This window comes from Panthera tigris, chromosome A2, assembly GCF_018350195.1.
Source record: "Panthera tigris isolate Pti1 chromosome A2, P.tigris_Pti1_mat1.1, whole genome shotgun sequence".
In the NCBI taxonomy this organism is placed as follows: domain Eukaryota; kingdom Metazoa; phylum Chordata; class Mammalia; order Carnivora; family Felidae; genus Panthera; species Panthera tigris.
The window spans coordinates 160,120,427-160,133,104 of NC_056661.1; the positions used below are offsets into that span (position 1 = coordinate 160,120,427).

At 39.3% G+C, this 12,678-nt stretch overlaps 1 protein-coding gene across 6 annotated transcripts in view; it reads left to right on the forward strand.

Annotated features, from left to right (window-relative positions):
* Positions 1-12,678, forward strand: part of CUL1 (cullin 1) — a 104,657-nt gene that overhangs the window by 51,083 nt on the left and 40,896 nt on the right. For all 6 annotated transcript variants that reach the window (XM_042974601.1, XM_042974575.1, XM_042974582.1 and 3 more), the window contains one exon: positions 11,294-11,468. In XM_042974601.1, the coding sequence (XP_042830535.1) occupies positions 11,294-11,468 (175 nt within the window). The remainder of the gene's footprint in view (positions 1-11,293; positions 11,469-12,678) is intronic.

A 12,678-nucleotide genomic window follows, 5' to 3' on the forward strand; every position in this document is an offset into this window, starting at 1 on the left:
GCTGTCTGAATTGTCCCAGCACCAGTTGTTAAAAGGCCATTTTCATTTTCCCCCCTTGAATGGTCTTGGCATTTTTGTTGAAAACCAGTTGTCCACAGACACCTGGGTTTATTTCTGGATTCTCAGTTCTGTTCCACTGATCTATATGTCTGTCCTTTGCCAGTACCTCTCTGTCTTGATTTGTGCGGTGTAGGAACTTTTTAAATATTTGAAGTATGAGTACTCCACCTTTGTTTTTTCAAGACTGTTTTGGGTTCCTTGCAATTCCATATGAGTATCAGAAGGCGCTTGTTGCTTCCTACAAAGAAACCAGCTGGGATGCTGATTGGGGTTGCACTGGACGTGTATATCAGTGTGCGGACTATTGCCATCCTAGCAATACTGCCCTCCTACCTTTTTTTACGGAAGTATTTGAAGGTATAAATTTCTCAAAGGAATTTTTACCTTTATTCCACCAATTTTGGTGTGTTTTGTTTTCGTTATGATTTAGTTCAAAACATTTTATAATTTTCCTTGTTATTTCTTTTTTGACTCTTACATTATATAGAAATGTTGTTTAGTTAGAAATGGTTGAGGTTTTCCAGGGTAGCTCATTGTTCCTGATTTCTGGTATAATTCCATTTTGGTCAGAGAACACTCTGTATGATTTCAGTCTTTAAAAATGTAGAAAGGGCCATTTTAATGGCCCAGAAAACAGCCTATTTGATGAGCATATGGTGGACTGTTGAAAAGGATATGGAGGGGCGCCTGGGTGGCTCAGTCAGTTAAGCATCCGACTCGGTTTCGGCTCAGGTCATGATCTCACGGTTGAGTTTGACCCCCGCATCGGTCTCTGCTGTCAGCCCAGAGCCCAATTCAGATCCTCTTGTCTCCCTCCCTCTCTGCCCCTCTCTTGTTTGCGCGCGCTCGCTCTCTCTCTCTCTCTCTCTCTCTCAAAATAAAAACTTTAAAAAAAAAAAAAAAAGGATATGGATTCATTAGGTGTAGACGGTGTTGTGCTGGAGCAGGATTGCGTCGGCTTGTGGGAGGTGAGGGTGCACTTCTCTCCCCAAGCCCCTGCTCAGTAATGTCCCATTAGGAGCTGGAAATCTGCCTTGGCGGGAGGATTACCCCACATTTGGTTTGGTGTATTTTGAAGCTCTGTTAGAAGAATATACATTCATGATGGTCTTTTTAATAAATTGACCCTCCGATTAGTACGAAATGTCTCTCTGATCTCCGGTATTATTTCCTTCAAGTCTGTTTTGTCCAGTACTGTTACAGTCTCTTTAGCCTTCTTCGGCTTAGTTTGCGTGATCATCTTTCCCCATCTGTTCACTTTCAACCTGTCTGCGTCTTTGCACTTCTGTTGTGTCGTCTGTAATAGCATAGAGAGTCCTCCCCGTATTTGTCCCTTCCGGTCTTCCTTGTCTTTGGATTGTAGGTTTTAGTCTATCTGTTAACATTTATTGGAAGTATTAATAGGTTGATTTTTAGATCTACCTTTTTTTTTCTGTTCTTTAAAACATTTCTTTGTTCCTACTCTCCTCTCTTCTTCTGCATTATTTGGAATTGTTTAGAATTGCATTTTAATGTATCTGTTGGCCTTTTAGGTGTTCATCTGAGGTTGTGTGTGTTCTTATTCTAAGGATTACAGTGTTCTTTTTTTCTTTTTCCTTTTTGCCTAGAGTTGACCCTGGAGTTTGCACTGTGTGGGTCAACTTACTGTCAGATTTTTTTCAATAAGTACAGTATTTAAATGTATTTTCTCTTTATGATTTTCTTTTCTCTACCTTACGAATTGTAAGAATACAGCATATAATACATGTAACATACAAAATGTGTGCTAATTAACTGTTTATGTTGTCGGTAAGGCTTCTGGTGAACAGTAGACTAATAATAGTCCAGTTTGGGGGGAGTCAAAAGTTATTTGTGGATTTTGTACCGCGTGGAGGGTCAGCACCCTTAACCCCCACATTGTTCAAGAGTGAACTGTACTTAGAGTTCATAGCATGTGACCTCACGGAGAATGTAGAAACCTTCAACTGTACAGTTCCATTTACTATCCCACTAGCCTGTTGTATGATACATCTACATATGCTTTAAACCCACAGACAGTATTCTAGGTTTTTGGTTTAAACCATCCTCTGTATTTTAAAGAATTAAGAAAAGTAATCTTTTATACTTTATATTTACTTTATAATAATCTTGATACTTATATTTACTGTTTCTAATGGTTTTCATTTCTTTCTGAAGATCTAAGGTTCCATCTAGTATCAATTCCCTTCTGCCTGAAATGCAAGTCTGTACTATGTGAAGTCCCTTAGTTTTCTTTTTGAAGAATATTTTCACTGGAAAAAGAATTTTTGATTGATGGGCTTTCCCCCTCTTCAACATTTAAAGATGTTACTACTCTGTCTTCTGGCCTTTGTATTTGTTAATGAAAACTTAGTGGTAATTTTAATTCTTGTTTGGTATGTTACAAGTAACTTTTCCCAGTTGGCTTTCAAGAATTTCTTCTCCCTTTTGGTTTTCAGCAGTTTATTTTCTTTTTCTTTCTCTCTTCTTCAGAATCGATCATTTTTGATGGTCTCTCTGTGTAAGTCTTATCTCCTCATTCTGTTGTCAAGCCCGTCCAATAAATAAGTTATTCTAGATAATATTCAGTTCTAGAATTTTTCTTCATAGTTACTATTTTTTACTGCAGTTAGTTTTCACTTATTATGACCATGTTTTCGTTCATATCCTTGAGTATAGATATAGGTACATTGTCTCCTAATTCCAACATTGGGTTCTCTCCAGATTAGTCTCTCGATTATCTCTTCTCTTGAGGGTGGGTCTCATTTTCTTGTTTCTTTTTATATGAGCAAAATTGGATTGTGCCATTCCCTCCTTCCGAGACTAGGCTACCCTTCAGTATAAACTTCTTTTTGTTGTTCTCTGGTGGCTTCAGACAGTTGGTTTTATATTTATTCTAGTTTAGTTACTTTTTGCCAGAAATTGTGGTTCGATACACTGGTACCAATCACAGAACCATGGTTTAAGTATAACTTAAAGTTTCCATGTCGACTAAAACAGCCTCCACAGTGACGTGAGTGTTGGGATGAAGTCAGATTGGAGGTAGGGGTTTGCAGTGAACTGTATTTTCTGTCAGCAGGAATTCAGTAACTTATGCAAAGGTCGATTGGTCAAAGAACAGTATAAACATGTGATTTGAAGATATGTGCATATCCGCCTGGACAAATCACCTCTTAAATTGAAAAAAAAATTAAGAGTGGTTGCTACTTAAAAAAAAAAAAAAAATTAAAGAAAGGGATGCCTGGGTGGCTCAGTTGGCTAAGTGTTTGTCTCTTAATTTCAGTGTCATGAGTTCAAGCCCTGCATTGGGCTCTGGAGCCTGCTTTAAAAAATAAAGAAATAAAAGAGTGGTTGCTATTGGGGTGCCTGGGTGGCTCAGTCGGTTGGGCATCCAACTTTGGCTCAGGTCATGATCTCACAGCTCTTGAGTTCGAGCCCCGTGTCGGGCTCTGTGCTGACAGCCTGGAGCCTGCTTTGGATTCTCTCTCTCTCTCTCTCTCTCTCTCTCTCTCTCTCTCTCTCTCTCTCTGCCCCTCCCCTGCTTGTGCTCTGTCTCTCTCTGTCTCTCGAAAATGAATAAATGTAAAAAAAATAAATAAATAAATTTAAAAAAAAAAAAGAGTGGTTGCTACTGAAGGTGTGGAAGGGTGAACCGTAGCACTCTTGCTTTTTATTGTAAGTTTTTCTGCATTACTTACCTAAGGTGTAAGTTTTTAGAAGAAAACTCAAATTTTAGCAAGCGGGAAATCTAACCACTACTGTCTCTAGCCACTACTGACTAATGCTTTCCACGCCAGACTCTGGGTAATGGGAAGGGTAATCCTAATTTGGGAACGAATGTGAAGTTCAAGTCTGGATAGAAACTTGAAGACCGATTTTAAGAGGTTTCCTTTTGTTAAAATCGTGCCTTTTGGTTTGTTCTGTGAGACCGGGTTCCTTGCATTGTGTCCAGTCCTCTCTGAGGAGGTGAGGCTGGGAGGAATGATTGGTAGCGGGGGGAGAGTGTGTCCTGTGCTCCGGCCTTTCCTCTGGAAAGAGTACTTGGTGAAGAAGAAAGAATTGTGTGCCTAAAAGGTTTTTATTAACCCCCTCCCCCACCTTCAGAAGTAACAGCTGTTGAAGTCCAGAGGGGCACCTGGCAGGCCCAGTCGCAAGAGCATAGAACTCTTGATCTTGGGATCGTGAGTTCAACCCCACGTTGGGTGGAGAGATTACTTAAATAAATAAAAAAAATAATAAAGGCCAAGCAGATACATCAACTTTTGTCTTCATGCCCAATAGCATGAAGCTTAGTATGCGTAGAATAGCATATTAGATGCTATTCTTTTAGGTTCCTTTTTTACTTGTGTCTTTTTAACATATTTTCATATGGCTCTATGAATATACCAGTTAGTGATTCTAAGGTTTTGGGTTTTGTTGTTGTTGTTGCTGTTGTTTGTTTGTTTTTTAAGTGCTTCATCCCGTGGGTGGCACAGGACCGTGCCAGTCCTGTGGTCGGGTGTCAGTCACGACACAGTGGTCATTACCTGCACCTGTGCAAACTTGACTATCCCCTGTTCTGTCAGCATTAAGGACCTTTTGAAGAATTTGCCCTGAAAAAACCTTTTAATACAAGCAAGCTCAGGACCTAAACTTACAAAGTGGGTGGGAGCAGATGAGCAGGAAATGCTTAGTTCCTCTGTGACCGGAAGCTCACGGGCAGTACTCACGTCCTTGGTGCTCACGGAGCACGGTGACAGGTGGAAAACACAGCCCTCCTTGACAAGGGGCTTAAAGATGCAGCGGAGTGAGACTGCGTAAAACCTCCGAGGAGTGTCTTAACCATTTAACTTTTCTTTACTTACAAAGAGTGTTAGGATAAATCTGTTTGAGTGTAAACGGCTAATCTTTAAGTAAACCTAAAAATTCCATCGAAGGATGTTGTATTTTAACTGGTAGCATTTTCTTAGTGGTACTTACAGTAACGATACGTATTACGATTGGTGTCTTAGATGAAATTTGGTCAATACATCACAGGTTTTATAGCCACTCTATGTTCTTCGACATTGTTAAAAGCTGCGTACCGTATCCTCAGATGAATCTAACAGGGTATTTACCTAATTCCCTATGTTTGCCATGTAGATTGTTACAAGGTTTTTGCCACTGTGAGCAATGCTGTGATAGTTTGCTAGCTAAGTATTTTTATAATTTTGTGATAATTTCCCCATGATAAATGCATATAGTTGTTGTATCAAAAGGAATGTGCTTTAAGGCTTTTGAATATTTCTAAATTTTATTCCAGAAAAAATCCTAACTGTGTACTCTCTGACCCCCAATGGATAGAAGCTCCCATTTTCCTGCACTTTGGCTATCATTGGGCTTCATTGTTTCTTTAAAGACCTTTGTTAATTTAATAACTGGGAGATGAATATACTGCCACGAGACAGAAGTCAGTCCGAACGAGGTAACCTAAGAAGTTCCCCGGAACCAAACACCTAGAACTGTGTGCTTGGTAAAAAGTATGAGCCTCTGTGTGGAAGCAGGAGGATATGATATGGGGAGGGGTGCGCTGGAGGACAGAGGCCACACAGAAAAGGAGACAAAGCCTTGTGCCTGGGCGAGGAGGGAGAGAGCTGCCGTTTCCATGGAGATCTTTAGTGACAAGGTGAACTGGAAAAATGACGGACTTTCTCTCCCACGGAGGCAACTAGAAAGTAGTTTGAGATAAGTTCTGGGTGTGAGGGGGGTGGGGAACGTATGTCCTGAGAATTTGTTACCTTCGGCGTGTTTGGGGTTGGAGTTTGTATTACCACCTTTGGGGGGAGGATTTTCCCAAGCTGGGAAATTAATACAAAGACCCCACTAAAAATGAGATGAAAAAAAGTTACCAAGCAGAGGAGAGATCCCACCAGAACAAGTCAGCACATAGAACGAACAGCAGAATGAGAGCCTCAAGAATGTCAAAGAAAAGGATCTTTAGAGTGTGCCCCTACGTGTGAAAAATGGTTACATCAAAGAAACAAAAATACTGCGGAACAAAATAGAAATAAGACAGACTTTAAGAAGAAACTGGGAAACTCTACAGGTGTAAACTAAGATGTTTAGAAGTAAACAGCAAATTTGACACGGTTGAAAGAATCACTTAACCAGATGATAAATCAAGAAAAACTAGGAAGTTTGAACAAAGAACATGAAAATGTCCAACATACATGTAGTAGAAAATAGGGGAACAAATATTTGAAGAGTTGACAACCCAAGAATTTTCTAGAATTAGTGAAAGGCAAAGTATGCATATCAGATTTTAAGGGTAACCAAATAAAATATGTAACTCCAGAGCGATGTAAGAACTACAGTGGAATAAGGAAGCCATCAACCTGGTAAAAGAAAAAGGAGAAAACAAAAGCAAAGAAAATAGAAAATAAAAATTTTTAAAAAAATAATCAAAATAAGATGGTAAAAAATAATCCAAATAGCAATGTATAAAACAGTATATAGCAGTGTATTTATATTTGGGTTTTATAATAAAACCAAATTTATCCATTGGAGACCATCAAACTCCCATTTTTTTAAGAGCGCGTTTTGCTGTGGTTTGCAGTAGATGTAAAAGTAGAAAAGTAAAGAGATGGAACCGGTGTACTTGGGGTAAATTCTAACCAGAGAGGGGAATAACCATCCTAACATCCGGTCCAGTGGATTTCCTCAGGCACTATTGTGAGGAGGAAACATGGTTACTTCCTACTAATAACAAGACCAAGGGACCAGGAATATAATTCAAAAGTTTATGTACTTGTTAACAGGGCCTCAAAATATAGGACCGATATTTTAGAGAGGTATAAGAGAAACTGACAAATCTATAATTAGGAAGATTTCCATTAAAAATTCTCAGTAATTAATACCCAGAATTGACCAGCTTACTCTAATGGGATCTTATATCCATTAGAGAATGGACGTCCTTTTCAGGCAAATGTAAAGAAAATCACATATTCAGCTGTAGGTCTCATCACGTTTTAAAGAAACTATCAAGGGGCGCCTGGGTGGCTCAGTCGGTTAAGTGTCCGACTTCAGCTCAGGTCACGATCTCGCGGTATGTGAGTTCGAGCCCTGCGTCGGGCTCTGTGCTGACGGCTCAGAGCCTGGAGCCTGTTTCAGATTCTGTGTCTCACTCTCTCTCTGACCTTCCCCCGTTCATGCTCTGTCTCTCTCTGTCTCAAAAATAAATAAATGTTAAAAAAAAATTAAAAAAAAAGAAACTATCAAAAAGATAATATTCTCTGATTAATTCTAAAGTGAAATTAAGAGGTTTTTAAAAAAGATTTTTTAAAAGTACCCTTTGGAAATAAAATTTAACTTTTTTTTTTTAATGTTTATTTCTTTTGAGAGAGAGCGAGCATGAGCTGAGGAGGGAGACAGATTCCAAAGCAGACTCCAGGCTCTGAGCTGTCAGCACAGAGCCCGATGAGGGGCTCGAACCCACAAACCGCAAGATTGTGGTGTGAGCCAAAATCAGACACTTAACCGACTGAGCTACCCAGGTGCCCTAAATTAACTCTTAAGAGAACTATTAATGAAAAAAGAATATGCAGCTGAATGTAAGGGAAACCCATACGGATCAGACTTAGGTGATGCAGCCTGAGTGGTGTGGAGAAGAAAATCTGTAGTTTTAAATGCTTACATTAAAACAAAGAGGAAAGGTTACAAAGCCAATAGACCAAAACGAGAATTTCTAGGAGGAGAACAATTATAAAAGAGGTACATGAAAAAGAACAGAATGAATAAACAGAATGAAATAAAGATAAACAGAAATAAGTCCCAAACTGGTTCTCTGCAGAATTAATCATAAAAATATTTAAAATAAATGCAAGACCTCACAGAAACAACAGGTTTTTTAAAAGAACCAATTGACAACTGGACAGTGTACTTGAAAAATTCACTTGAAATGGGCAGTTTTCTAAAAGCAGCAATACCTACGGTGGGGAAAGAATAGACCATGTAAAATACATGGTTTGTGAACCATTGTGTATCCATGCAGACAAATATAAAATTACATTTCTTCCTCATACACAGTTTTACTTCAGGAAGATGAGAAATCTCAATGTGAAATCAGGTGAAGAAAATAATGCACTAGAATTCGTGCCTTGGGAGAGAAGATTTCCTAAATAAAAATTAAAGCATAAGCCATAAAAGAAAATTTGTATAAATTTGATGATGACAAATTAAGAATTTCTCTTTACATAATGCTCTCCATTAAAAGAAGTTAGGCTGCAAACTCCAAGAATGTAAGAATTGCAATATATGATGATACAGTAGGGATTTTCACAATGAAAAACTGCCAGGTCAAAAAGACAGCTCGGTATTAGTCAGTCCGTAATACTTACTGTGGGCTTACATTTTAAAAAATGTTTTCCAGGCAAAATTCACATACTGCAAAGTGCACAGATCTTAAGTGGATAGTTTGAATTCTTTTTGACAGGCATATACGCTCAGGTAAACCATACCCTAATCAAGAATACAGAAAGTTCCCTGGAGCACCTGTTGGTCAGTCTTTGCCCTTCAAGGAAAAGGAAGTCACTCTTGATTTCTATCACCATAGAAATAATTTTCCCTGTTTTAGAACTTCATATAAGTAAAACCATACATATCTGGCTTTTTTCCTTCAACATGTTTTTAAGACTGATTCATGGTATATCAGTACAGTAGTTCATTAAACTGCTGAATAGTAGTCTACTCGGTACATACACCATGATTTCTACAAGAAACTGCCAGGGGCACCTGGGTGGCTCGGTCAGTTGAGCATCTAAGTGTTGATTTCGCCTCACTTGTGAGATCGAGCCCTGCAACTGGGCTCTGTGCTGAGAGCGCAGAACCTACCTGGGATTCTCTCTCTTCTCTCCCTCCCTGTCCTTCCTCCAACTCAGGCGCGTGCGCACTCTCTCTCAAAATAAACATTTAAAAAAACAAAACATTTTTCCGAAGTGATTATGTATTACACTGTCATCATCAGTGTCTGAGCAAACTCGTTTTTTTAAAAGATTGTGAAGGATATGACGTAATATACAGAAGAGAACGTGAAAATTACAAACTCAGGAGAATCTTCGCCTCGCTGTAGTCAGAGAAATGCGTATTAACACCGTGGCGACCCGCAGTACAAATGTGTGGAAGAGGCTGTCGGCTGTTAAACAGCACTGGTGGCTGTCCGGTGACAGCACATCTGACAACAGGTGGTGAAGTTTATGATGGACCCCTTTCTCCCATCACCTGCCAGTTCTGTAGTGTGAGAAGCTCAAACCTGTATGTATGCAAGAGAACTTAATAGTACTATTCTTTGCAGCTTTGTTGGGAACTACCAAAACCTGGACCTCAACCAAAGTGATCGTTCGTAGGGTCCATCAACAAGAAAACGGAGGACTTACTGTAAGGGCTAAGCTGTATCTAAAACTTGAAAACATACGGAATGGTAATTTCAGGTACAGTGTTACAGTAAGATATAAAAACATTCGTAGGAAGTGCTGTGCACCACATCATGGGGTATTTGCCCCTAGGGAAAGCAGAAGGAAGGGAGACACTGGGGAGCAGTACAAAGCAGGTCTCTTGCAGAATCTGTACTGTTTAATTTCCTAAAAAGTTGAGGGAGGTGTAGCTGGAATGAGACCATGGGAGTAGGAGATTTGTCCAAACTGCATCATCAGTTTATAAGAGTTCATTGTATGTTTGTTATAAACTGTGATTCCCTGTACATTTGAAACGTTTAATGAAGTGATTGGTTGTTTTAAGGCAGAGTTCTTTGATTACTGAAGCTAAAGATTTTTTTTCAGCTTTTTAACCACTAATACGTATTTCTTTCAGCTTTGGGATTTTCTGTTGGTATGCTCTCCCCATGTTTCTGTGGAGGCTAACTTTTTCACGTTTTTAATTCTCTTAATTGATTAAAGATAATTAACTCGTTAAAGATCTCTTTTACTAAGATATTTTCAGAATCTCAGATTAAGTGCTTAGATGACTTTGCTTAGAAAAGCCTTCTCCAATCTGAGATCAGGAAACAGTTCATGGGTATTTTCTTTGTTTTATGGTTTAGGTTTGTATATTTTAAGTCTTAACCCTTCTGTGTCGTGTATTTTGGAGTATGGAATGTGTTTTGAAATCACCTCTGTCTTTACGCACTAACCTGAAACAGGCCAGAATTTATTGTCTTAATGATTTTTCTTTCTGAGTCCATGTTGTCTGTTAGTTTTATCCAAGTGGTAATACGTGCAGATGAACTGAAATTGTATGAAAGGTTGTATAACAAAGTAGCGTGGTTCTCTGCCTTCCCCGCCTCCCAGTCCTCAGCAGCTCCCTCCAGCTGTTTCAGACTTCCGCTGTCTATCCTGTGACTTACGCAGCTCCCTCCCTGTCAGTACTGCGCACGCGTGCTGCGCATCTGTGATTGATCAATTTTAGACATTTGTGACTTCCTGTGATAAGAGGTTTCTTGCACTGCCATTTCTTCTGCTTTTTGTCCTTCGTCCACAAAGTGTAGCTTTGTTTACATTCGTTTATGAATAATTTTAAAATAAAGCTTTAGTTATTTTGATATTTATAATACATGCTTCTAGAAATATAGCTAGGCATCAAAATAGACTCTGGTTATAGCTTTTTGTTTTTCTTGAAGGAGATAATTACTTTTTTTTTCTCTTGTATGGAACCTTTGTACTGATTGCCAGTTCTTTTCATGCCTTCTGAAGGACAGTTTCCCACAAGGTCAGTCACATTACGTGATCTTAGAAGGTCCTGTGTTTCCTTGGTGACCTTTCTCAGAACATTCCTTCATTCGCAGCAGGCTGGTCCCTGGGCCTGCTGACAGGCTTGTAAGTGGGGCTGGCTGATGTCTAGCTTCATTGCTGTGGTGGATGGGGTCTTATTTTCACTGTAGTTTTTTTTTTTTTTTTTTTTACTATTTATTTTTGAGAGACACAGCATGGGCAGGGGAGGGGCAGAGTGAGAGGGAGACACAGAATTGAAATAGACTCCAGGCTCTGAGCTGTCAGCCCAGAGCCCGACGCGGGGCTTGAACTCAGAAACCATGAGATCATGACCTGAGCCGAAGTCGGACGCTTTACCGACTGAGCCACCCAGGCGCCCCCTTCACTGTTGTGTTAACAGACTTTTGTTGATGTATTGTAAGCATATTGGTATGAACATATTTTCTTTAAAAATATTTCGGTATTAATCACTGTTGGCATTGATGATGCATGTTGATTTCCTTAACTTTTCTCCCAAGTCACGTTTATAACTACTGCACGAGTGTTCACCAGTCAAACCAGGCCCGAGGGGCTGGCGTCCCTCCCTCCAAATCAAAAAAGGGTCAGACGCCTGGGGGAGCTCAGTTTGTTGGCTTGGAATTATACAAACGACTTAAAGAATTTTTGAAGAATTACTTGACAAATCTTCTTAAGGTAAGACGTTGTACGTGTATACTTATACTTTTTATAATAGAATGTAAAAGAAAATAGAAGACAATAGAATACAATTTACAATAGAATGTAAAAGATGATTCTAACTTGATTGAATGCTAAATCTCTCACCGTTATTTGTTCATTGTTTTCGGCATTGATGTTTGCATGAAGCTATTTTGCTCTTGCTTAGTCTTTTACCTATTACGAAGATGAAGCTTTCCTAAGCTATATTCTGTTTTTTAATTTGTTAAATTAGAAGGCTTTGATAGCTTTATATCCCATTAGTACTTTTCCTTAAATCACTAACCATTTTATATTTGGTTGTTAGAAATTAACGGACCTTTTCACTTCGAGCATCTAATTATGAATTCAGATCACCTGTGTTGTATTTTGACCCCAGTGTGTTGTTTTGTCTAAAAATGTACAAATGATCCTAAGGTTATCTAACCTTTGGTAATCACGTTTTTCCACTGTGACCTCCTTTTGCACATGGTCATGTAGTGTATTTCAGAGCTACGATGAAATCGTGCCCTTGGCTAGGATGGGTTTCTCTGCGAACATCCATGGCCTTCGAGTATGGTTCCTCCTGCTCCGAGCCGTTGCTCGGACGATGATAGTGTTTCCCCTTCATCTTCTGCCTTTTCCTTCCTCAGTCTCCATCCTCTGTAGGAAAGGCAGTGTGATGCCTGCCTCCCATCCAGCCACAGGATGGGCAAGTGCTCCTTCATCTGGTGCTACACATGTCACATAGAGTGAGTGAAGACATCTATACTCTCGACCCTGGGAAGTCTGTGCTCTGTGTATATGCTTTAAAGATTTTTTGTTTACACAGACATTATGCAAAACTTTCAGCCTGCTTCAAAATTGTTTTTCTTAATCTATTTCCAAGGCAATTGGAAACTTAACATCATTCTAACAGACCATAGTTGACTGACCACAAATTGTGACTAAGATAGCATGATTTTCATGTTTCCTAAACCGTGTGTTTCGTAGAGTTTTGCTGAAACCGCTGTGTCCTTCTGTTTATTCAGAACACTTTGTAAAGTGAACACTGGAATTGATTATTCTTCAGCATTAAAGTGAGGAACAGGAGTATATTGTGTTGTATGAAAGTATTGGGAGCTGTGCTGTATCAGTGATGTCTTTGCATTTTGGAAAAGGTCCTGTGCTATAAGCCAGAGTGGCAAACCTTTACATTTGATAGTTCGTT